The sequence below is a fragment of the Protobothrops mucrosquamatus genome, unplaced genomic scaffold, assembly GCF_001527695.2.
Source record: "Protobothrops mucrosquamatus isolate PMUCROS unplaced genomic scaffold, P.Mucros_1.0 scaffold853, whole genome shotgun sequence".
NCBI classification, from domain to species: Eukaryota; Metazoa; Chordata; class Lepidosauria; order Squamata; family Viperidae; genus Protobothrops; species Protobothrops mucrosquamatus.
The window spans coordinates 242,906-267,520 of NW_015387108.1; the positions used below are offsets into that span (position 1 = coordinate 242,906).

Sequence of the window (24,615 nt, forward strand, 5' to 3'; positions counted from 1 at the left end):
CTCTGTGGTTTAAACTCAAAGGAATAGATTTATACACACGCCAACCCTATGTTATTTGATATTGTATTCAAGGAAGTAATTTTCTCCTTTATAATTGAATCTCATTTTTTAAAAAATATCAGCATTCTTAGCTAATGTTAACAATATAGCACATCTGCAAAACCTAACATATATTTGCCGATAATGCTGCAATTGGCCTTTTATGGATATTCTAGCACTGGTAAAGAGATGAAAGATGAGAAGTGTTTGTTTAATTCCTGGAGGGGTGAAGGCAATTATTTTCTTGAAAGGGAGATTCTTAGTATGCTGCATCACCAGACCACTGCTGGTGGGTGAAAAATGCATAACTGTTCCTAGATTTTGCATACATAACAGAGCTGTTTTTGCCCTGGTCCTATAAAAAGCATGTTGCCTTGAAGTCCTTTTACAAGTCTTGCAGGTGCCTGAAAACAGCAATTGGGGGGGGGATGTGGTGGTGGTGGTGTAGAGAGTCTCCCTCCTTCTCTTCTCCTACTAACCAGCTCTTTACTGTAGTTATAGGACTAAGAGACTGAATGCTTTGTAATGAAGGTATATTGTAACATTTCTCACCAGGTGGCACTTTGTTAGCAACAATTAGATCCTGATTGATCTTTGAAGAGCTAATTCTTACACAGTTTTGCAAGGGTCCTAGAAGGAGCAAGTGTTGAGTGGGAGCACTTTAAGAGTATTAGTGGGGTGGGAGAAAAGAAGAATAGAGCCTCAAGACATTTGCAATACAATGGCTGGGTCTCCTTTGCACCCCTTTAGCAAGCATTAGTTAGCACAGTAATTTGCTCTTACTCCTGTTATTATCCCCTTGGGCACTAATGGTCACTTTATTAATTAGTTGAAAATTGTATTCTAGGTCAAATGGCAGCTTTGTTCCTCCATTGTTGCGAATTGCTACTGGCAGAGCCCAGATAAATAGGAGGGCTATTGTGAATTGAGAGTGATCCTTTGCTGTTCAAGATAAAGGCCAGGGACCAGCTGCACTTTCTAGGACTCCAGAAACGATTTTGAACAACACCTTTCCCAAAATTGGTTTTTAAATAGTTACATCCATTTTGTTGGTACAATTTCTAATCATGGTTTGATCCAGCTCTACTCTATGTGCCAGCCTTATATAGCAAACTTTCTAAGGTTCAGAAGTACTCCTGGCTTATTGGTAACAAAAAAAATCACAGCTCTTGCTTGGTATTTTCAATGTTTAATGTTTCTTCTTCTTCAGTTTGATCCAAAGCTGAAACTGCCTTACCACACTTTCTACCAGCCTTTCCAACCTGGTGTCCTCCATTGCTTTCCCAACAGCAAGGAACAGATGATGCCTTGGCAGCCCTTTCCCATTCCTACCACTCTTTTCTTTTGGGAAAATACCAAGCAGATGCACACAAAGGTAGGTGGAGATAGAAGAAAATTAACTGAATGCTGCTGTTAGCCATCTCCAACCAGTCAGATGCAGGGAGCAATGGTTGATTTATGGTATTCTCAGCACTTGAGAGTTTTGCAAATCATTGGATGTGTGTTGGTTTCAAATGGTTTTTGAAAAAAAAAATTGGGAACTGGAAATTGGGGTACTTGGAGGTGGCCATGGCTACTTATTAAGAACCTTGGCCTCCCACGGCAGATTATAACATAAATGTCAATTTATAAAAGCATGTTAAAATATGTAAACTAAATGAACCCATAATAATGAAATCAAACTGAAGACCAACTGGGCATGACATAATTAGGTTGGCATTTCAACATTTAAAAAGTTAATTTGGCCTGACGTACAGGGGCAATTAAAATAAAAGTCACAAAAATAACAACATAAAGAGTTGATCCTGAGTTATATTAAAGTTCCTGAATAAATAAAAATAGGTATTTCCATATAGTTTCATGGAAAATAACACAATATAGGTACTATAGATAGGTAAGGATTTTTATAGGAAAATTTCAGATAATAAGCTATAATTATCAAGACATAAACATATCTAATACAGACACAATTCCTAAGAACTTTTGTATTGTAAATATTCTCAATTTATCTGAATGGAATACTCTCTACTTACCTTCAGTTAAATGTACAGTATTTTATAACTGTACAGTAGTTCATTTCATTAATTTTAAGTGCTTCTTTTGTACGCGTGACAATAAATTCTTATTTTGCAATTATGTCCAAAAGGACAATTAGATACAAGCTATACTGACATGGACACGTGCTAGAGATCAGCTACAGTATGCCAAAAAAATGTGTGTGTAAACATAAAAAACTTTATTCAATACTGGGCTTTCGTCAGCAACTGCTGATGTTATCAAAGTATGAGCTAGCAACTGGAGGTACTCATTCTTATAGCCCTTTGGTTGTTAATGATCGGGTCATTGAACGCGTCGTAGGTCTATCTGCCCCCCGCTCTCCTCTAATTGATTGCATTAATCCTGATTCGGCTGCGCTGGCCAACATCCACTTCGATTTTACTGTTCCCCCCACCTGCCTTGCCCGCTGATCCGTCTTGTCCCGCAAAATGTGGCTGTCAGGCGTTGCCGCCAGATCGCACCCCTCACTGTCATGTTTAGATGCACCGTCGGTATGTGGGGTGATTGTGTCGGTTAGTAGTCTATCCGCTGTGTTGATCGTGTTAGCCGCGTTGGTCTGTTGTTTCCTCTTTGATCTTGTGACGGGTCCTGTCTGTGCTTCCGTATTTCCGCTCCCTGTAGCCCTCTGCCGCGCCGATGTCTCCGTGGGTCTGTAGCTGGAATCTTTCACTTTCCTATTTGCCGTGGAGAGGGGTGGTCGATGGTTTGTCCGTTTTAACCCACTGCACGACTGTTCATGTTGACTCAGCACTTGGTATGCCGGTAATAACTTGACATGCCGGTTGATAGAGTGCTGGATAGCCAGGCCTCCTTCAGTAAATGGCTGCCCTTCGTTGGATCTTGGGCAATAACCTCAGCCCCCGCGAAATTAAATGTGTGGCCATGCTCACTCATGTGTGTCCACACCTGAGACCGTTGTTCTTTGGCCGCCAGCTCATGCTCATGGACCCTTGTCTGAAGGTGTTTTGTGGTCTCTCCAACATAATTGCATGGACAATTGTTACAATTAATCCGGTAGATCACGGATGACTTTTCGCCTTCCGACAGGGGTTCTTTGGGGCGCATTATTTTTGTCCATAGGGTCTGGCTGGATTTATGTGCTACTTTGATGTCGTGGGTCGTATCCGTGCAGCGGCCTCGGATACTCCATTTATATACGGCAGTGTCACCCAAGTAGCAGTCGTTGGTCCATCACCGGTTGATCGTGGTTCACAGTGTTGGCAGCAGCATTGGATGAAGTTTGTTGAATATCCATTTTGCATGCATACCTGATAAAGACGTGCCCCTTCTTTAAACTTATCTGCTGTTGTGTTGCAATGGGTGTTGACCCTGTTAAATAACGGTCATCACCTTGTGTTCCAGTTTTTGCAGGACTGCTTCGGTAATAACCCCTGAGATGGGAGACCCCATGGGCATGCCTTTTATCTGTTCATATATGGTACTGTCAAACGTAAAGTACATTTTGAGGCAAAACTTCAGTAACTGGAACAAGTCCTCTGTATTGAGTAGGCTGGGGTTCAGTGGCTCCTCATCCTGTAGCAGCTCTCTTATAACAGACTCAGCCAACCTTTGAGGGATAGATGCTGCTGCCGGCTGATTTTTGCCAGAAACCAGCAAAAAAAATCTGGAAACTTGCTTAACCCCCCCCCCCTCAAATCATGGTCACATGACCATGGGATGCTGCACCAATTGTAAATAGGAGCTGGTTGCCAAGTGCTCAAAATATGGTCACATGAACACTGGGGGGGGGGATGGGGCAGTGCAACATTTTAAGATGGTCAGAGTGCTCTGTAGCCCATAAAGCACCCTTTCCAAAGCTTTTGTGACTTCGAATTGTCATTTAACAATCAATTATAAGCTGAGGACTATGACAACTTGCAACCACTTACATTACAACAACTTACAACCCACAACCAGTTGGTATCAGAATTTCTATTTCTAAAGCTAGAAAGCTGTTAAATGAGTTGCACTCGATTCTATAATCTTTTCTGTCATGGTTATTAAGCAAATCACCACAGTTGTTAAATAACTTACTCAATGGTTAAGTGAATCCACTTTCCCCCATTGACTTCGCTTGTCAGAAGCTGGCTGGGAAGATCCCAAATGGCAGTCTTATGAATCCGGGAGAGTCTGATTGCTGTAAATACATGTGTTGCCAGCGTCGAAATTTTGATCATGTGTCCGTGGGGACGCCGCAACAGTTGTAAGCATGAAAACTGGTTGTAAGTCATTTTTCAGTGCTGTTGTAACTTCAGTCACTAAATGAATAATTGCAAGTCAAGGACCACCTCTACTTGTATATTTCAGTTGTAGATTTTGAAAACTATTTCTTTAGAAAGAAAGCCTATTGTCAATGGTGCAAATATATGAGAACATGCAACTTTAAAGGGAAAGGCATCTTATTTTGTGAAATATATATGGTGCCTCGTTATGCTTTACAAATCATAAAAACAAATCGATCAATAACCCCATTTATTCAAACTGCGTATATTATAAGAACAGAACTTCTCTGCTCAAACTCGTCTTATTCATTCATAGACTTGAGGAGTGTCATCTTGGCCATCTAAAATCAAAAGAAAATAGTTATGAAGCAAAAATGAACAATTCATTCTAGTAAGAGAGAACCTCTCCCCTGCAAACATTTGCATGGGAGATAACAAAACAATAATTCAGATAAATCCTCATTTAGCAACCACAATTGGGATAAATCTTCCATAATACAACTGGCACAATGGTGACCATTCACTCCTCAAAAACTTTCAGGAACAGCTACCGGTATTTTGAAAACCTCTTGAATGGCAACAACAAGGGAACCAAATTAAATACCTAGAGCAGTGTTGGTCAACCTCAACCACTTTAATGTGTGGACCAACTGGCTGGTGGGAAATACTGGGAGTTGGAACCCACTTATCTTCAAGTTGCTGAGGTTGAGAAACACTGCTCTAGAGCAGGGTTTCCGAACCTTGGCATCTTTTAAGATGTGTGGACTTCAACTCCCAGAATTCCCCAGCCAACTAGGAAATTCTGGAAGCTGAAGTCCATGCATTTTAAAGTTGTCAAGATTGGGAAGCCTAGTCCATAACATGAGGGCTGCAACTGAAAAAACAGCCCGTGAGCTGCATATCTGAGAGACCATGAAAATATGGTGGCAGCATGGATGCAATGGGAAAGACAGGCAGACTGCTTCACTGTGAGGTGAAGGCAGTTCTGTAAGCATCTTGATGCCAAGCCATAGGAGGCTTTATAGGTTGAAATCAGCACTCTGAATTGCACCCAATTGACTGTACAATTAGATGCTACAATTAGATGCTACATGATTCTAGTGATTTTTGATGCTCTAATATAGGAGGTACCATAGTTAGTACTTCTGCCAGTTTCGGAATGGTCTTCTGAGCAGAGTGTAAACCAACAAGTAGGGATAAAGGTGTGGGTTACTATGACTAGGACCTCTCACTCCTTCCTCAAACTAGGCTAAGGTTCCTAGGCCACAGCCTCCATATAGTTATCTAGTAACAGTCATCAGTTCAGGAGGAAGTCATGGATTTGCTGCTTTGGGGAAGTGTCCCCCCCTTTCAAGAGTTATCACTGGAGCTGGCAGAGATCCCTTCTGTACAAATGATAACTCTACAGATAATGCTCGACTTACAACCCTTTATTTAGTGACCATTCAAAGTTACAACAGCATTGAAAAAAGTGGCCATTTTTAACACTTACGGGTGTTGCGGTCCACATGAACAAAATTCAGGCACTTGGCAACTGGCATGTATTTATGACGGTTGCAATGTCCTGGGGTTATATGATCACCTTTTGCAATGTTCTGACCAGCAAAATCAAGGGGGAAGCCAGATTCATTTAACAACTATGTTACTAACAACTGCAGCAATTCACTTAACAACTGTGCAAGAAAGCTTGTGAAATGGAGCACATTTTACGACTCTTGGTTAGCAGTGGAAATTATTCAATTGTGATCATAAGCCGAGGACTACCTGTATCATGTTTGGGTTCACTTTCAGTCTGTTTTATTCCACCCAGATCTGAACAGCCTCCATTTACCAGGTCAAGATTCACATAGCATCTGCAGCTTGGCCCAGGGCAGGGGTAGGCAACCTTGGCTCTTTTATGACTCGTGGACTTCAACTCCCAGAATTCCTGAGCCAGCATGGCTGGCTCAGGAATTCTGGGAGTTGAAGTCCACGAGTCATAAAAGAGCCAAGGTTGCCTACCCCTGGCCCAGGGTAAAGATGTACAGCTGAGTATCATCAGAACACTGATGACATCTCACCTGAATCAACAGATGACCTCTCCCAGGGACTTTATACAGATGTTAAAGACGGTTTTCCTTCCCTTATCCCGTTTCTTCAAAACCTACTTACCTAGGAACAAATTGGCATTGTCCCCTCAAGGATTGGTGTCTTGGTCTATATTGTGAACCTGAGGTGTGGGAACAGATTAATTTATAACATGCGAAGAAACATGTTCTTTAGAACTTTGCAAATACTATTTCTTTATTTTAGGAAGTCACAGTCCCTCAAAATGCTCAGAGTGATGTCTGTTCTTGACCCATGTGGTGTTTTTGTTTCAGTCCTTGCTATTTTACCTCATATGTAACTGAAAGCCTTCCCATCAGTCACAAAACATCTCAGAACTATAATGACATGACTGGAAAAAGAAACTGGAAGGACAGATTTTACAATTTGTCATGGAACATGTGATCTATAATCTGAGAAAAGGATGTTCATTTTTAGGGGAGGGAGGGAGGGAGAAAGAGATTGAAGAAGTAACACAACAAACAATAAACCCAATATTCCACACATATTTCCTCTCTTACCCAGCAAGATTCTCTAAACCACCCTTCTCCATTCTGGGGCCATCTAAGTATATTGACACTGTAAATCTTGGAATTAGCCATCAGTGTTGTTTCAAAAAGTATGATAAATGTCTAGCAAAAATATTGCCGAGGGATCATCTGTCTTCAAAATGATTTGAGTAAAGTAGTTGGGAAGTCCCGGATGAATTCTATTACTCTTCCAAGGAGCTTGGAAGCAGGTTAAGCTAAAAAGTTATATCCATTAAAAAGCCTTCCTAATGTTACTATATATATAAAAAAATCTTTTCACTAGTATCCTATTCTGCCACTGCACCTCTCTCTCTCTCAACCCTTAAACAGCTAAGAAGTGCTAGAGAGAGAGAGAGACTTGATCAGACCGTTGTTTAAAATGGTAAATCACACTTTTGTCATTTCAGCTGATAAATTAACAGATGCTCTAAGCTTGATGTTTTAAGAGGACTAATATAAGGCTGCCAACCACAGACAATTACAGAGCCAAATTGCAGACAATTAAGTGTGATATTTTAATTGTCCCATTGAAAAACTGAAGAAAACTCAAGCTTGAAAGTGGGAACCGCCTTTATTGCAATTCAGAGCTCACTTTCAAGTATGTCCAAGAACCATTCAACAGAGATTCTGGACAAAAGCTTTACTGATCTGAGGAACAAATAAGGACAAGAGAAGACAGGCAATTGGCGGACTGGCTAGTGAAATTCCTTAAGAATTTGATACAAAACAAACACAGAATGTCTTTGCTTAAGCAGGGAAATCCTGCTGATACGTGAGAAAGAAAGATACGCTGCAATAAGATAACTTTGTTTTGACATGGATATTTTTTTCTGTCCTTCTTAGAAAAGTTAGCTTTGCCTCATAATTAAAATAAGCCCTCTTCTTGTTTACTCACTATTTTCACTCTATAAAAATCAATTGACCACTCTCAGGGTTACGATCAAGACCTTGACTCATACTTTAACTTAAAAAAAAAAAGTGAGATGAAAAAAACTATAAGTAAATAATTTCAAAATTATAGCTTGGTATTTCAGTTGTAAAATGTGTGATTTTTTTTATTTTTATTTTTTTACCTGAGGGCTGAAATTCAGAGAAGGAACCAGATTGTTGAGGCCCTCTCCACTGGCTTTCCCTGCACTGGGGCTGATGAAAAGGAGAAGGATTTCTGTTCAGAAGCCTCCGGTGAGAACCTCTGCCCCTTCCAGGATTCCCTAAAGAAAATGTTGGCCAGTGACAATATACTGATGAAAAAAATAGCCCCATATTTGCATTTAAAATGAAGTTTCTGTAGATGAAAGCCTTTTGGTTTTTAAGCTAGAATGGAAAAAATGTGGAACATGTAATTACTACCTCTTTAAAATATAGAAGCAACAGAGGTGAGGTTTATTATACACATGTTTCAAGCAAAATTAAGATTTTATCAATTTCTTGTATAAACAGGATTTGGTATACTCTGAGTGCATCCTGTCCTACATGAAGAATGCATATCTCTTTTTCCAAAAGAACGTTCTCACATGTACATGGAGCACCCTCATTCTTTTGATTGGAGTTCTATTGATACAGGAAATCAAATAAGGCATTTATTTCCAATTTACTTCTTTCATGACTACTCGGTTTTTATAACAAATATTGTTGGACTACAGCACATCAACATTTTATCTGCGAAGCTTTGTACCATTGGATCTTACATCTTGGCAAAGGTGGATATATTCTCATGAGTCACATGCAGTGAGTTTTCTGAAGAATTCAGGTAGTACCTACCTATGACAAAGCTGCTTGGTCGTGGTCTGCTCTGGATTTTCCTCCCATTTGCTGAGCTTACTTTGGAAATAAGGTCCATCAGATTCTGAAACTTTGTGCATCGTAATTCCTGTAGGCGAAGTAGTATTGGTAACTCTGAGAAATGTTCACTTCTTTTGAGGCAAATTAAAATGAAATCATAAAGGTTTGGTTCAGATGTTAATGATAAAAGTATGTGCTAGTAACCCAGTCCATCCCTAGACCATCCAAAGAGATGGATAAAATATGGTTACACCAGGCTTTCTCAGTGTGGACAATTTTTAAGATGGATGGACTTCCCCAGCCAACGTGGGCATTGAAGTCCATCTAGCTTAAAAGTTCCCTAGGTTGAGAAACACTGGATTAGACTAAAGCAGCTTGTCTACTTTTCCAATTCCGGGTATGGCTTCCTTTAAAAAATGGCTTATTGTCCAATTATGAATGAATCAAAACTCAATAGTTTTTTTAAACCTTCCTCATGCACAAGGAAAAGATTGAAATGGTGAGCATGAATCTTAGATTCATTCAGCAACTACTGAATCATGATTTAGAACTATGTCCATAAAGCCTCTGCTAACTTAAAAGGCTAGTGTCAACGCTGCTAATATTGAATATTCTTGCTTTGACAAAATATGCAGAACTGTCTGGTATTTTTAGAGTTAATTCAGATGACAGAGAAAAGGGAGATTAGTAAGGAAAGCCCGGGAAAAGGAACGGAAGTGAATCTTTGCCCTCCAGGTTAATTGGAAGATGTGAATCATGACCCCAAAATAGGGGAGGGGAAATGCCTGGAATGTTATGTGCAAAGGGAAGGGAAATTCAGATCTTGGCATCCATCATGCCGTGCTGACACGCCTCTACATCAATAAAGGCTTTTTTAGGTTAAACCATGCCTGAAAGTTCTTTGAAGTGTTTCATTAGTCAGACACATGACAGCTAGTTTTAATATATAAAAGCCTGGGCTTTTTCTAACCGAAGTGTTATTTCAGATAGAAGTGTTTTGTTCATTTTTATGAAACTTATTGAAATAGCAATATATCAGCTCTCTAGTGGACAGTTGTCCTTGCATCAACATTTCAGTATTTATATAGTCCAGTGTTTCTTGATCTTAGCCACTTTAAGATATCTGGACTTCAATTGCAGATTGAAGTCCAAACATTTTGTAGTTGCCATGGTTGAGAAATGCTGATCTAGTCCTTCCTTTATAAACATAGAGTATTCTTTGAAGTATCTGAAGAGATTACAAATATTCCATGACTGTACAGCACTTCTAAAACTAGAACCATGATTAGTAAATGCTTAGAGAAGATTGTGACAAACCTATGTCCTACTGAATTCATTATGTCAACTCTAATTGTGACTAAAGCTGAGTCCATTTCTCCACATTAACCAAACATTAGCCAGGAAAGTCTGGGAGATTGCAGGTGCTAAATGTAATACATACATAATACACACATAGACACAGACACAGACACAGACACATTGCTGACCTTTTTAAGTACAAAAAGGTTTTACTCAACCTAAAACCAAAACTGTATACTTGCATTGTGTTCCAGGAGCTGATATAAAGGGCATCCTCTATGAACTTGGTGGTATTTTTCCTGAAAAAGTTTTCCATCAAATATATGCCATGGCATCAAATCTTCCATTCGAAAGGGGAAACCGCAGGCACTATTGGCCATCACCAGCACACCCAGGCCCCGGACAAAGACAGAACCAAGCTGTACTGCTCTTGAATCAATTTGGGCAAGCTGTTAAAAAGAGAAAGGGAGAGCAGCAATTAATGGCCTTTAATATGGTTCCTGTAGGTAAGAATGGTAGTTTTTTACATTTAATACAATACATTAATGGCTTGTCAGGAAAGAAAAATACAGTAGTTCCATGTTCTGCAACAAAATCTGGAAGAAATATAAAAATGTGTCTTACTGGCTTCCTCCATCAAGCATGAATCGTGTGGTTACCAGTATCACCCTGCATCCTGGATACAGTTGGAATACATCACATAGAATTTCCAGGCTACTAAGGAAGGAAATTTATCATCCATCCATTTGTCCGTCCGTCCGTCCATCCATCCAATTTAAGAACTCTAGGGTGTTACAACCATCCAGACCTGTAGTCTATCCACAGTTGGTCAAGAACTGCTAGGGAACATGGCAGTGAAACTACCATTGTGCTCATGTCTTGTTTGTGGGCTTCCAATCAGATTCACTGGTATTAGTAGGAACCCTTGTTTATTGTTACAGTATGTCCTATGTCCCTATTCTCTAGTTGTCTGGATGTCAGTATGGGAGGATTTTTAATAAAACCACAGAATATATGGCTGTTTCCAAAGGTAGTAGTGACACAGAACCATCTACCTGGCAAATATAAAAGTTGTATTAACCCAGAATGGTAGATGTAGAAGCCATTTCCAGACAACACAACGCAATCAGACAACGATAGTATGATGAACCCTACAAGAATTTGTACTACAAACACATACAATGTTAAGGTTATTGGCAGCACCAGCATGGTATGGCTGGCAGAACTGAATTCTGATTACCAATAATTGGATTAAGATGCTTGCTTAACTATGAAACTCCCTAGATAGAGACAGTTTAATTTTACCTTACAAAATTATCTAGCAAAAGAACATATTGAATTTAATTTATTATGAGCATGTTAACAAAGGAGAATGCTGAAGCAAGGATATGATGATAGAAAGCTTTCAGGTACTGTTCATCTGCTTTGGACATTCTGGTAAAATTAATTCACTTTGTGCAGAAAGATCAGTAATATCTTAAAATAATTATTTTCTTCTTAATGCTACCCATTATCTAAGACCATGGAAACTTATAGGCTACTAACATATATTTTGTTGACCCCCTTCTCCAAAGAGGTGGTAAGTTCAGTTCCCTTCAGTCAGTTTAAGTGACATCAATCAAACATACAGAATATTATAGCTCTGTGTTCCCTTTTCCCACCAGAATGCAGTGCTATTTATTTTGAAAATACAGTTATATTATGTGTGTGTTAAAGATTAGAGCTCACGTTAGTCCTTCCTGCCTAATCAAAGAAGTAGCCCAGACAAGAGGGCTAAAAATAAGAAAGATCTTAAAACCTCAGCATTGGCTAGAAGGGACAAACTAGAATAACCAGTTCCATAATGCGTCACAGTAAATATTTAACAGTAAACAAATCAGCAGTTTGGGGTTTATATGCTAGAAAGGTTTATTTGCTGAGCTCCACAAAGGCAGATTTGTGTAAAGTGATACTTTGGTAGGACAAAACTCATATTTACTGTAAGCTGAGGCTCAGAGTGAACCTAAACAGACAACCCAATATCGCTTTACATTTCAGTGTCCCAACGAAGAAGAATTCAAAAATCAAAACAGACCAAGGAACTCACTACAAATAAAGCCATGTTTATTCATCAAACTCAAGCCAATTAAATTCCTTTCCAAAGTTCAAAGGGATTTCTGTTTGAACCAACCCCCAGAAGAGTTTCCTGTACTCCTGTTTTGACCAAAGGTGATGCAGAGAATCAGTGGATGGCAAGTGGAATATTGAAACTACAGCAGGAATAGGCCCCTTTTCATTTGAGAAAAAGGGGAAGCCACATGTCACCTACCATTTGGGTGAGCTGCTAATCAGCACAAGTTGAGAACATTTTCTCCCCCAGTGAACACAATGGAGATTGCAATATATATGCTAAATTATGTCCTAAATTAGAACTGCATAGACATTTTTTAAAAAATCAGTTCCCTTGAATCTCATATACAGTGTGTGTGAGTGTGTATATATCCTTAATAACATTAAAAATGCAAATCCTGGGTATACACATATCAATAAAAATCTAGAAAAACGAACACTAGGATAAAAATAAACAAGACCGTTTAATATAAACAAGCATGTCGGCAGTCTGGCCGACGAAAGCTCAGTAACTCTTTTACTTTATATATATATATTCAAAATTTTGTGGCTGACAAAGAGTTAAAGGGAGACTACTATAGCTATTTCAAGCTCTTTAGCTCTCATCAGCAAGTCATACCCCTCTGGGATTCGAACCTGGGCAACTTGCATGTTAGGCAGCTGTATTAACCTCTAGGCCACAGGCTCCCCCTCACTCTTGTCAGCAGAAACCAGGGAGGAGATATACATATATACTCTCAGAATCCCCCAGCCAATATGGCTGTTACCAAGAATTCTAGAAATTAAAATCCATACATTGGAGGGCACCCAGATCAGACAAAACTGATGCAGAAATGACAAATCCCCAATTTTCAATTCTAGTCTAATGCTAGGATGTCACTACATGTATTTCAGGAAGGCCACTCCCACTAACGTCCCTTCCCCTCCTTCTCAAATAAGGAACAGAAAATCCTAATTTGACAGGGCTGTTTGTTATGTAAGTTGGAACTCAAGCCTGCTAAACAAAAGCTATTTTGTTATTGCAAAATCTGATAGCAAATTTATGTATTCGTTTTCTGAAACTCAAAAATTGAGGCCTTTGCTTTTCTGATGCCACTTAATTTTTTTTTAAAAAAAATAGGGTTTAGCTTTAATGCTACATATTTAACATTGTCAATGGACCATGCCTTCATTTCATACCTAAGTTTGTAAACATAAGCAGAAAAGATAAAATTAAAAACTAGAGTTCAACTTGGAAAACACATTTTTTTAAAAAAAAAATCACATTAGCAACATTATAGATAGAATAATACAAATACTCTATACAGATAGTCCTTGACTTACAACCACAACCACAACTGAGGCCAAAATTTCATTGGCAAGCAAGACAGTTGTTAAGTGAGTTTTGCCCCATTTTATGACCTTTCTTGCCACTGTTGTTAAGCGAATCAATGTAGTTGTTAAGTTAGTAACATGGCTGTTAAATGTATCTGGTTTCCCCATTGACTTTGCTTGTCAGAAGGTTGCAAAAGGTTATCATCACGTGACCTTGGGATTGCTGCAACAGTCGTAAATGTGAAAAACAGTCATAAACCACTTTTTTCAGTGCTGCTGTAACTTTGAACGGTCACTAAATGCATGATTGTAAGTCAAGGACTAGCTGTAAATTGGTTTCAGTGTAGAATTGAAGGTGGGTGTTGGTAGGACCGAGGATCAACACGAAGTAAGAGATCCGAAGTGTGGGAGTGTGTTCCCTGATCCTCAGCTAATACTGGATTCATAGGAAGGAACTGTAGTTAGGAGGGCTTCTGCACTATTACATCCACTATGGCAGTGGTGGCGAACCTATGGCACGCGTGCCAGAGGCAGCACTCAGAGCCCTCTCTGTGGGCACACACGCCATTGCCCCAGCCCCGCATCCCCCTCACCAGCAGCACCCCTGGAGGAGAGTCAGCCCGAGCATGGCCTGCGCGGAGCAGCATAACCAACGACATGGCAGCTGGCCAGCGGGGACAAGACTCCGCCCTCACGCCCCATCACGCGCAGTTGATGCTGCGGGGCACAGGTGGAGGGCGTGGCCACCATGGCGCTGCTGGGCCACCTGGGTGATCTGCGGCAGGCCATGGAGGTGGTGAGTGGCTCTGCGAATGGGTGGGGTGGGGACGGAGTGGGGGCGGGCTGGGGGCAGGGTGGGGCAAAGCGGGGACAGAGCAGAGGCGGGCTGGGGCAGTTTTTGGGCACTTGGTCTCTAAACGGTTCGCCATCACTGTACCATGGTAACAACAGTCTTTATTACTGCAATGGGTTACCATTAAAAGGTGTTTAGGAATCATATAATGCAAAATATGGCAGCTAGCTGATACAGGTACAAGGATCGCATAATGCATGAAATTAAAGATCTGCAATTTAAGATGCTTGTATTCACTTTTAAATTCAATAGAAATTTTAAAAAAGCAGAATGACATTGAGTATCATAGCTATACTCATGATATGGACAACTTTCTGTCCTCTTGGGGTGGAACATGTCTAGAGCCATCTGTAGGTGATACAGTGAGTGGGGCCATTCAAACTGCTTCCCTCCCTTTGTCCTTCTCCCCTGCTCTTATATAGCCATACTGTAAGGGCTGAAGTTGATGAACAGGCAACCAATGTTGCTTGGATTAGACAGACTTATGTCCTTAGACAGTGGTGGCGAACCTATGGCACGTGTGCCAGAGGCAGCACTCAGAGCCCTCTCTGTGGGCACGCGTGCCGTGCCCCGGAGATGGCAAGGGACTGGCCCCCGCCACCCTGGCCCCGCCCACCGAGTCTGCCATGACCAGTGTGGCCATGCCCACCCGGCACCCGGTGATAAGTGGGCTTTGGGTTGCAGTTTGGGCACTGAGTCTCTAAAAGGTTCACCATCACTGTCCTTAGGTGTCTTTTAGTCTCAAGGGGGGCTAAATCTCTCTCTCTCTCTCTCTCTCCTTCTATCATCATCAGTCAATACACTCTCAACTTTTTAACTAAGCTATCATCACTCTCTCTCCCTCTCTCATCTATCACTAGAGTTCTGTGTTATGTAATGGGAAAAAATCTTTTACATTTTCGTTACTATTTCGTGACTGGAGGATGGGCTTCTGGAGTACAGAGATTTATAGCAGCACTTCATACATCAACATTCTACTTCTTCTCCACAAAGTCATAAATATTCAAGCTAAGAAAAAAAAACCTAACAGGAGAGGCAAAGGATGCATCCCTCTACCTTTGTATATGTCAAACATTATATAAACAAACCTTTACCAGGTTGTGGGGAGCACAACATTCCTGGGAGAATATGTGGGAAACAGATTGGGAAATTTAGAAGGCTTGAATGCCTCTGATGGGCTGTAAGGGAGGCTTCGAACAGGCTATGCTGTCCACCGAAATAAATCCTGAGATAAAGAAAGCCACAAATATCTTTTTTTCACATTACATTCTCTGATGCAGTTTTAAAATGGTAGAGGAAATGCCAGTTGACAAAGCAGCAACCATCCATACAATACTCATACAATCATGAATGAAAAAATGAAACAATATGTTTGATACATTGAAATATGTTTCACTCCTGAAACAATAGTGAGAAGTGGAGGCATATAAATAATTCCTTTTCCTTATTTTGACTTGGGGCAGTTCCACACCACCAAACTTTTCACTCTTCAATCTTTCACAAAGTAGTTTGCAACTGATCTGCAACAATTTTCCCTTCTCCTGACCTTGAAACACAGAGAACACTATGAACCAATCAGTGTTTACCCACTCCAGCTGGCCAACAGAAAAACACAAAAAGTATAATCAAATCAGTATCTTGCCTCCAGAGCTACCATCAATCATGGAGTAATAAACATTTCATTTTCACTTTGCATAGAAAGAAAAGAAAATGCTAGGACTCTGTCCTTATTTGTTGACAAAAACAAAATATTTATTTGTGCATAGCCATCTGCTAGCGAAAAAAATATATATGAGAAGTTACTGTGAGTGGGAGCTACATAGATGTTGGGGTTTAGAAAAGAAAGCAGACAAAAGGACTGAAAAACTCAACTGCTTCCTGGCTGTTGTGCCATCATCCTTACAGTACATTACAAAAAAAAGCCTAGGGATGTTGAAAATGAAATAATAACAAGTCGGCAATTTTACAAGTAAGCACTTTAGCTAATAGTTGTGACCACGGGACAGGCTCTTATGGCACTTGGATTGAGGAAGATATCAACACAAAAGGAACAGAATGCTAAACCCCTACCAAGTGGTGGCAGTTATTAATAATAACTACCAGTAATTAACTGGTTGAGACAAGGTGAATAGGGTGAAAGAATTCCTCCCAAGTGGAAAACAAATGGATCACTGACAATAGGGGTCTCCAACCTTGGCAACTTTAAGGCTTGTGGACCTCAACTCCCAGAATTCCTCAGCCAGCTTGGCTGAGGAATTCTGGGAGTTGAAGTCCACAAGTCTTAAAGTTGCCAAGGTTGGGGACCTCTGGCTCACAAGATATGCAAAGAAAATATCAGCTTTGTGGGGGTTATTAATGAACAGCAGCATGAAATTGACTTTGCTCTCCAAAACAGATACAGCTAGTCCTCGACTTACAACCACAATTGACCCCAAAATTTCTGTTGCTAAGACAGTAGTTGTTTTACGAACTTTTCTTGCCACAGTTGTTAAGTGTTTGGCTGAAGTTGTTCGGTTAGTAACACGGTTGTTAAGTGAATCTGGCTTCCCCCTTGATTTTGCTTGTCAGAAGGTCACAAAAGGGGATCACATGACCCCGGGATGCTGCAACCGTCATAAATGTCAGTTGCCAAGGGTCTGAATTTTGATCATGCCAACCACGAGATGCTACAATGGTCGCAAGTATGAAAAGCAGTCGTAAGTCACTTTTTTTCAGTGCCACTGTAACTTTGAATGAACAACCTGTTGTAAGTCAAGGAGTACCTTAGTACAATGAGATCAGCTGGGTCCAGAGCCGATCCCAAAGACTTCCAAAACACAGGTGTGAATGCGTACTTACTATGATTACCCTGCAATGGCATTCACAGAACACCACGTCAGTCTTTTGACTAACTTTCTCTACTTTTGAGCCATCCTGGTATATTAGCTGGAAAGCTGAATTCCAATATGTTTGAAGGCACCATTTGGGAAATGACTAGACAGTAGAGGCTTGATAGTATAGGAACATCGTATAGGGATAGTTTGAGTGTAGATGTAATAGCAGCAATATTGCCTTTAGAGAGAGCAGGTGAAGAAGGAGAGTGCAAAAGTTGGCTTGAAACTCAACATTAAGAAAACCAAGATCATGGCATTTGGCCCTCTCAATTCCTGGCAAATAGATGGGGAAGAAATGGAGGTAGTGACAGATATTGTCTTCCTGGGCTCCAAGATCACCACAGATGGGGACTGCAGCCAAGAAATCAAAAGACGCTTGCTCCTGGGGAGGAAAGCTATGGTAAATCTAGACAGCATACTAAAAAGCAGAGACATCACCCTACCAACAAAAGTGTGTATAGTCAAGGCCATGGTTTTCCCAGTTGCAATGTATGGATGTGAAAGTTGGACCATAAGAAAGGCTGAGTGCCAAAGAATTGAGGCCTTTGAACTATGGTGCTGGAGAAGACTCCTGCAAGTCCCTTGGACTGCAAGGTGTTGAAATTGGTCAGTCTTAGAAGAGATCAACCCCGACTGCTCTTTAGAAGGCCAGATCCTGAAGTTGAAACTCAAGTACTTTGGCCACCTAATGAGAAGGAAGGACTCACTGGAGAAGAGCCTAATGCTGGGAAAGATTGAGGGCAATAGAAGAAGGGGCGACAGAGAATGAGGTGGCTGGATGGAGTCATTGAAGCAGTAGGAGTGAGCTTAAATGGATTCCAGAAGATGGTAGAGGACAGGAAGACCTGGAGGAACATTGTCCATAGGGTCACAATGAGTCGGACACGACTTCACAACTAACAACAACAACAAAATTAATCTTCTGATTTCATCTCAACACAATTCACCAAACATTGTAGTTAGGCTAGCACAGTCTTACCTGACAATACGCCTAACTTCAGATGTTGTGCCCATGACTGATATGGAACAGTACATGAAAGAATGCTTTTCTATGTACTTTCCTATGCTTTCCTATAATATAAAGTCATGGTCCAAGTAACTGTACCTGGAATGGGAATAGTTGTCATAGGAATGTTTCAGTCCCCACTGAATATTCAGCAAATAGGTTATCCTACTTGAATTTTAATTATTGCTAGGATTATATAATTGTTTTAAGTTTTTATGCACTTTGAGTTTTTTGACTGTCAGCACAGAAACTATACCAGTAAATATGTAGAATGTGCCATGCAATATTCTTCATCTTCTTGAGTTTCACCACTAGGCTTCTTATACTATCACTCCACCTCAAGCATAGGCAGATGTGAAGATCTGCATTCCTGCTCTTGTATAACAAAGATAGGAAGACAGGTGCAGAAGAATGCAAGAGCAGATGTCAAGCAGGTGTGCCTGCTGTGACTTGTTTACTACTGGCTCCCTTCCCCCCATACCACACCTGCCAAGCACAGGTCACTGCTGGTGCAGTAGACATTAGCCCAATAAATGCTATCTTCTCTCTTTATCCAACCCTTTTCCGATTAGCCTAAAGAAAGAATGTATTTCAGATTCTCAACTACCTAGTCATTATATACCAGAAGTTGGTATAATATTTAACAGGTAATGTCAACTGATATGCAGTTGTTAATTGTATCCATCAGTTAAGTACTAGTTTTTGGAAGCTAGCCTTCTCCATATTTTTAATTGATGGGAGTTGACAAAAAGAAATAGCTGACATATGTCCTGCCGGGTTTGAGAATGTAATCTTAAATCTTGTAATAAACTTTACTTATCATAAACCTTATAGCTCAACGGAACTTTCTTCCTAGTTCAATAATACATTGACCTGGGAGTAAGTCTAACTAAACAAAATGGAATTTGCTTCTGATTAGCTAAGCCCACCATTACCTGCCAAATGAATTATTCCAGTGAGCAAAGTTATCCCTCTCCATTTGTTGAAATACACTTCAGAACCTAGGCATAGAATGCAGAGTAGTATCTGCTCCACTGGAAAGCAAATATAAGAGATGCACTGTACTAACCCAGTGAGTTCAAGGAAAATGTAATAAATCATCAATAAAATCCCAAGGTGGTGAAGTATATTTTGAATAACAAGGAAATTGTCCACATGCCTTAAAAACCACATTTTAAAAACATACTTAGATGCATTCCGAAAATAGCAGTCAAGAGAATTTGTAAAACTACCAAAAACTGGAAGGAATAGAAAGAGAGAAGCTGAAACATCCAAACATTTATTAGACACCAAAATCTGTTTTTCCAGGGCTATTTGGAACTACAAAATTATAGTATTTGGATCAAAAACAATCCAAAATGTTAGGCACACCAGTCCTATAATCAGTAAGAATTTATTTATTAAGGGACAAAAGAAAATTAACCAATAAAATGGACCAAACTTGGGGAATGACCCAGGTTCCATTTTGTGGGGTAAGATTACCATATTTTTGCGTCTTTAAGACGCACCCTTGTATAAGATGCTCTCTGGGCCGATCAGCTGTTCGGCGGCACAAACAGCTGAGCCAGCAAATCCGGAAGTTCGTCCGGCCGAAGATCTTGCCCCCTCCCGTTAGTGGCAAGCCCACAGGGGCTTAACACCTGCACCAGGCGGCATGGCAACCCACACAGACATGCCCTGGGCTGCGGAGGTTACCATTATTTTTCCATGTATAAGACACACCTGATTTTTGAAGAGGGTGTTTGCAAGAAAAAATAGCATCTTATACACGGAAAAATACGGTATTTAATAGGAAAGACCTTTGTTTTGTCTCATTCTTTTTCTTATACACATTTAGAATTCTACAGAATGCTTAATGAAAGAAACAAAAGAAAGTATGATCTCTATTTTCTTCAAAAGCTATCTGGATACAGCACTTAGACTTATATATCGCTTCACAGTGCTTTACAGCCCTCTCTAAGCTATTTACAGAGTCAATATATTGTCCCCAACAATCTGGGTTCTCATTTTACCGAAGGTTGGGTCAATCTTGAGCCTCATCAGGATCAAACTCTTGGCTGTGGGCAAGATTTTTCTGCAATACTACACTCTAAACACTGTGCCACCACAGCACCGTAGTTTTAGTTACTTCTCCGAATGGTTTTCTGATCATTGTATTAGCAATGATCAGCAGTAATCAATGTAATTTAACAAGTTTAACTCTAGTTTAACTAGAATTTAACTAATTTAATTTAAAGTATTCAACTGAGATGAAATGCTTCAAGTTATGTTATTATTATTATTAATAATAATAATAGTAAAGTTGGAAGGGAACTTGGAGGTCATCAAGTCCAACCCCCTGCTCAGGCAGGTAACCATATACCGTTTCAGACAAATGGCTGTCCAGTTTCTTCTTTAAAACTTCCAGTGTTGGAGCATTCACTGCTTCTGGAGGCAGGTTGTTCCATTGGTTAATTGTTCTAACTGTCAGGAAGTTTCTCCTTAGTTCTAGGTTGCTTCTCCCTTTGGTTAGTTTCCACCCGTTGCTTCTTGTCCTGCCCTCAGGCGCTTTGCAAAATAGCTTGACTCCCTCTTCTTTGTGGCAGCCCCTGAGATATTGGAACACTGCTATCATGTCCCCCCTCGTCCTTCTCTTCATTAAACTAGACATACCCAATTCCAGCAACCGTTCCTTATATGTTTTAGCCTCCAGTCCCCTAATCATCTTTGTTGCTCTTCTCTGTACTCTTTCTAGAGTCTCAACATCCTTTTTACATCATGGTGACCAAAACTGGATGCAGTATTCCAAGTGTGACCTTACCAAGGCATTGTAAAGTGGTATTAATACCACTTAATATGGTATTTAATATGCCGTAACACTAGTTTTACATGTAAATGCTCTTCCAAAAATCATGATTTACAAACCACGATGTCTAAAGTTGCTCACCACAGTAAGGCAAAACAATGAATTATTCTCATGTCTTAGTATGTCTTAGGATGTCTAAATAAATTTGAATATGCATTGGTCTTCTGTTATGGACAGTAGAAGGAAAAACCAAAGTTAAGCTAAGAATGCCTGATGATACTGCACTTAAAATAGGAAAATAGGCCTTACACTTACTGAGAATACACGTATTTATTTCAATGTATTTCTTTACTTATTTAGTTAGTTAATGTATAGAATGTAGTGATGAAGGCAAATATAGGTGCAATATTCCTTTTTAGCTAACTTAAATTGAGGATAATTCTCTTTTCAATGAAACATATTAAGCAATTTTAATCTTAGCTATTCATTTTTATATTGGTTTTAGCATGGTACTTCATAGATATTGATTTCTGTAAATATTTACATGATTTCTATAATTTTTCTTGTGGAATACAAATTCACCAAAGTTGATTATGTAATTCTTGTGCCGAAAACAGAAGCATTTTAGCCCCAATTCCCCACCAGAATAAGACAGAAATTGCACAGGCATACTTGATAATGTTTTGTTGACTTATTGCCATCATTATTTGATGATTTTTCATTTACAATCACAATAGCAAATGTGAAATGTGGGGGGGGGGAAGGAACATTGTTCGCAGCTTTCTGATTTTAGTAGGAGGCATCATGTATACAGACTTTAGGAACGGTTATCCAGGAACAGCTGCTTCCGAGCAATTTGTAAGCCTATCTAAAAAATGCTCATAAATATGCCAATAAAATATGTCAACATTACATGTTCTCATTTATTTGCTTTAGGGTTTTTTACAACTTAAGGCCATAAAGTCAGGCAGTTAACAGCTCTGTAATATAAAGTCTTTGGCTGTATGACACATGCTTCTCTCCCCCCCCCCCCAATTAAATTAAAAGCCCACATTGTTTTAAATACAACCCTGGGTCTTTTTCTTACATGATGCAGATATATGACCCCAAATTCTTTGTTTGACAGAGCAGCTAGAACTGCCAAATTAAAAAAAAAATCCCAACAATAATGTTTTTAGCTGTCAGAACAAGACAAGTACTGACAAGATATAGAAGGAAGGCAAAAGATGCTTGGAATTTCAGAGTAAATACAGTATATCAGAGAAATAGCGTGGACACACGACCTGTGGGAGGCTCATTTACCTTGAAGTCAAACAAGGGAGTGTTAAAAGAGAATGAACAATCAGTTCAAAGCAGCCAACATTCCAAAGGTGGGGCTGGCTGGTAAAAATGCCCCACCCAGTGCCTTCCCCAAGAAGTGGCACATGCCCAAAACTACTAAGCATGCAGTCATTAAAAGAAAAAAAAGACATACACACACACACTGTTTACCAGACAAGTGTATCACAAGTCCACAATATATGTTAAATGCATATTGTGTAGTTTGCTTGACTGCAACACAAACCATAACAAGTTAACTTGTGATTGCAAAATGATTTTTCATACAGGCATATACAATTAACTAAAGGCTAGCTGAACTTGCATATTTTGAGTAGGCAGTACTATAGATACAGGCTATGTACATAAAGGCATGCTTATCTTAGTAAACTAAACCACAGTTTTACAGAATTGCCTGAATTGGAACAACAATGTAAATAATAATATTCAGTTGGGTTTCTGCAACACAGTGAGTTACAGGCTAGTCGGCACATCAGGGCTTAATATGTTATGCAAACCCAGTCGTAGGGAATTCAGGTTATCAACCAAGAAATGCCGTTCATGCTCTTCCATAGAAATGTCTAAAAATTCAATTATGGGCTAAAACCAACATAAGAAATATTTGCCCTAGGAAGACTTTTTTTTTTAAAAAAAAAATATTTTATTGATTTTTTTATAATAACAATCCTTAGTGCCTAGTGTACAGGATGTTGTCTTGGTTCATAAATTTTGAAAAAAAACCCCGATCAATGGTGGTTAATTAACAGTCAATAATAATTAATTTTTATACTCCCATAATATATTAATTAATAGTATATTTCTTTGATCTTCCCTTCTCCCAATAATATTCTCCTTCTTCAATCTTAAACAAATACAATTGTTAATATTTTCAGTGCATAAATGGTTAAATATAAACATTTTTTTATGTTTGTAAAAATAATAATAGCGTCCATATATAACATTTTTTTCTTATCAACTTGTGTTGTTTTTATAAAAATCATCTTATTAGTTCACCAGATATTCTATTTTTATAATTCTCATTTAAGCTTAATTTCTCCTTAATAAAATGTAAAAATATTGGGATGATGTATGTATGTGAAAAGTTTGAAATGCCCTGGGAAGTCTTAATGATTGTCAACCAATGGCCATGCCATTTGAGAACCCTGTGCAGGTAAATGGGAACCAAGATCCAATGTACCTAGAAGAATTAAGAAACCTATCTTAAGAGGATGATGAAAATTTGGAAGAAGTTGCTCTTATCAAAATGCAAGTGAAAGTACTTGACCTTTCTATGGTTTGATACTTCTGATTTGTTCAAAAAATGGTATACAGATAGTCCTCGACTTACAACAGTTCATTTCATAACTGTTCCAAGTTATAACAGCACTGAAAAAAGTGACTTATGACTGTTTTTCATACTTACGACCGTTGCAGCGTCCCCATGGTCATGTGATCACTATTCAGACGCTTGGCAACTGATTCATATTTATGATGGTTGCTGTGTCCCAGGGTCATGTGATCCCCCCTTTTGTGACCTTCTGACAAGCAAAATCAATGGGAAAGCCAGATTCACTTAACAACCGTACTACTGACTTAACAACTGCAGCGATTCACTTAACCACCGTGGTGGCAAGAAAAGTTGTAAAATGGGGCAAAACCTAACAAATGTCTCACTTAGCACCAAAAATGTTGGGCTCAATTGTGGTCATAGGTTGAGGACTACCTGTACAAACAAGTACTGACAGATAATGGAGAAATGAGAGTCTGAATTACTTTCCAACTACACCCTCTGGGTCACAGTCATTGAGAAGCAAGGGTTCCAATATGGCGGATCTTTCTAAAGTTTTAGCCAGGTCAAAATGAAGTTAAGAATTTCAGATAAATAGTTCATCAGCAAAACAAAGCAGGAGAGACAAGAGACCTCCTGACCCCCAAATTTAATCTCCTGCATATCTGAGTTAAGTCAAGAGAACGCCATGCAATGTTCACCTTAGGGATATCGCGAGTATTACATTAAGGGTTGTGTCGAGTCTATACCTGCAGGTCGGCAAGCTGAGCAGCTGATTTCTCCTGGAGGCACAGAGCCTGAGCCATAAATGCATTCAGATCTTCTAAAGAGAGGCTGTCCACCTGTCCCAAGAGACAAAGTTTTAAGATAGAAGCTTAGCTTATAAGCAGAAAAATTCAAGCTTTGTTCATTATCTGCATTCCTTTCCAAGGGAATGTCAGTCTTATACCTTATCTTAATTTGTACATGCTGATTTTAATAGCTGAATCTGCCTCAGAATTCTTCACAACTATAGTTGCTATACTCTGCTGTACGTGCTTTCATTTTTCCCTACA

General features: G+C 39.5%; 1 protein-coding gene across 1 annotated transcript in view; it reads right to left on the minus strand.

Annotated features, from left to right (window-relative positions):
* Positions 1 to 4,515: 4,515 nt before the first annotated feature.
* Positions 4,516 to 24,615, minus strand: part of FAM120B (family with sequence similarity 120B) — a 36,739-nt gene continuing 16,639 nt past the window's right edge. The window contains exons 6-11 of the mRNA XM_015819046.1: positions 24,310 to 24,402; positions 10,258 to 10,464; positions 8,696 to 8,804; positions 8,008 to 8,145; positions 6,471 to 6,528; positions 4,516 to 4,660 (exon numbers count right to left, since the gene is read on the minus strand). Coding sequence (XP_015674532.1) covers positions 4,648 to 4,660; positions 6,471 to 6,528; positions 8,008 to 8,145; positions 8,696 to 8,804; positions 10,258 to 10,464; positions 24,310 to 24,402 — 618 coding nt within the window. The 3' untranslated portion in view covers positions 4,516 to 4,647. The remainder of the gene's footprint in view (positions 4,661 to 6,470; positions 6,529 to 8,007; positions 8,146 to 8,695; positions 8,805 to 10,257; positions 10,465 to 24,309; positions 24,403 to 24,615) is intronic.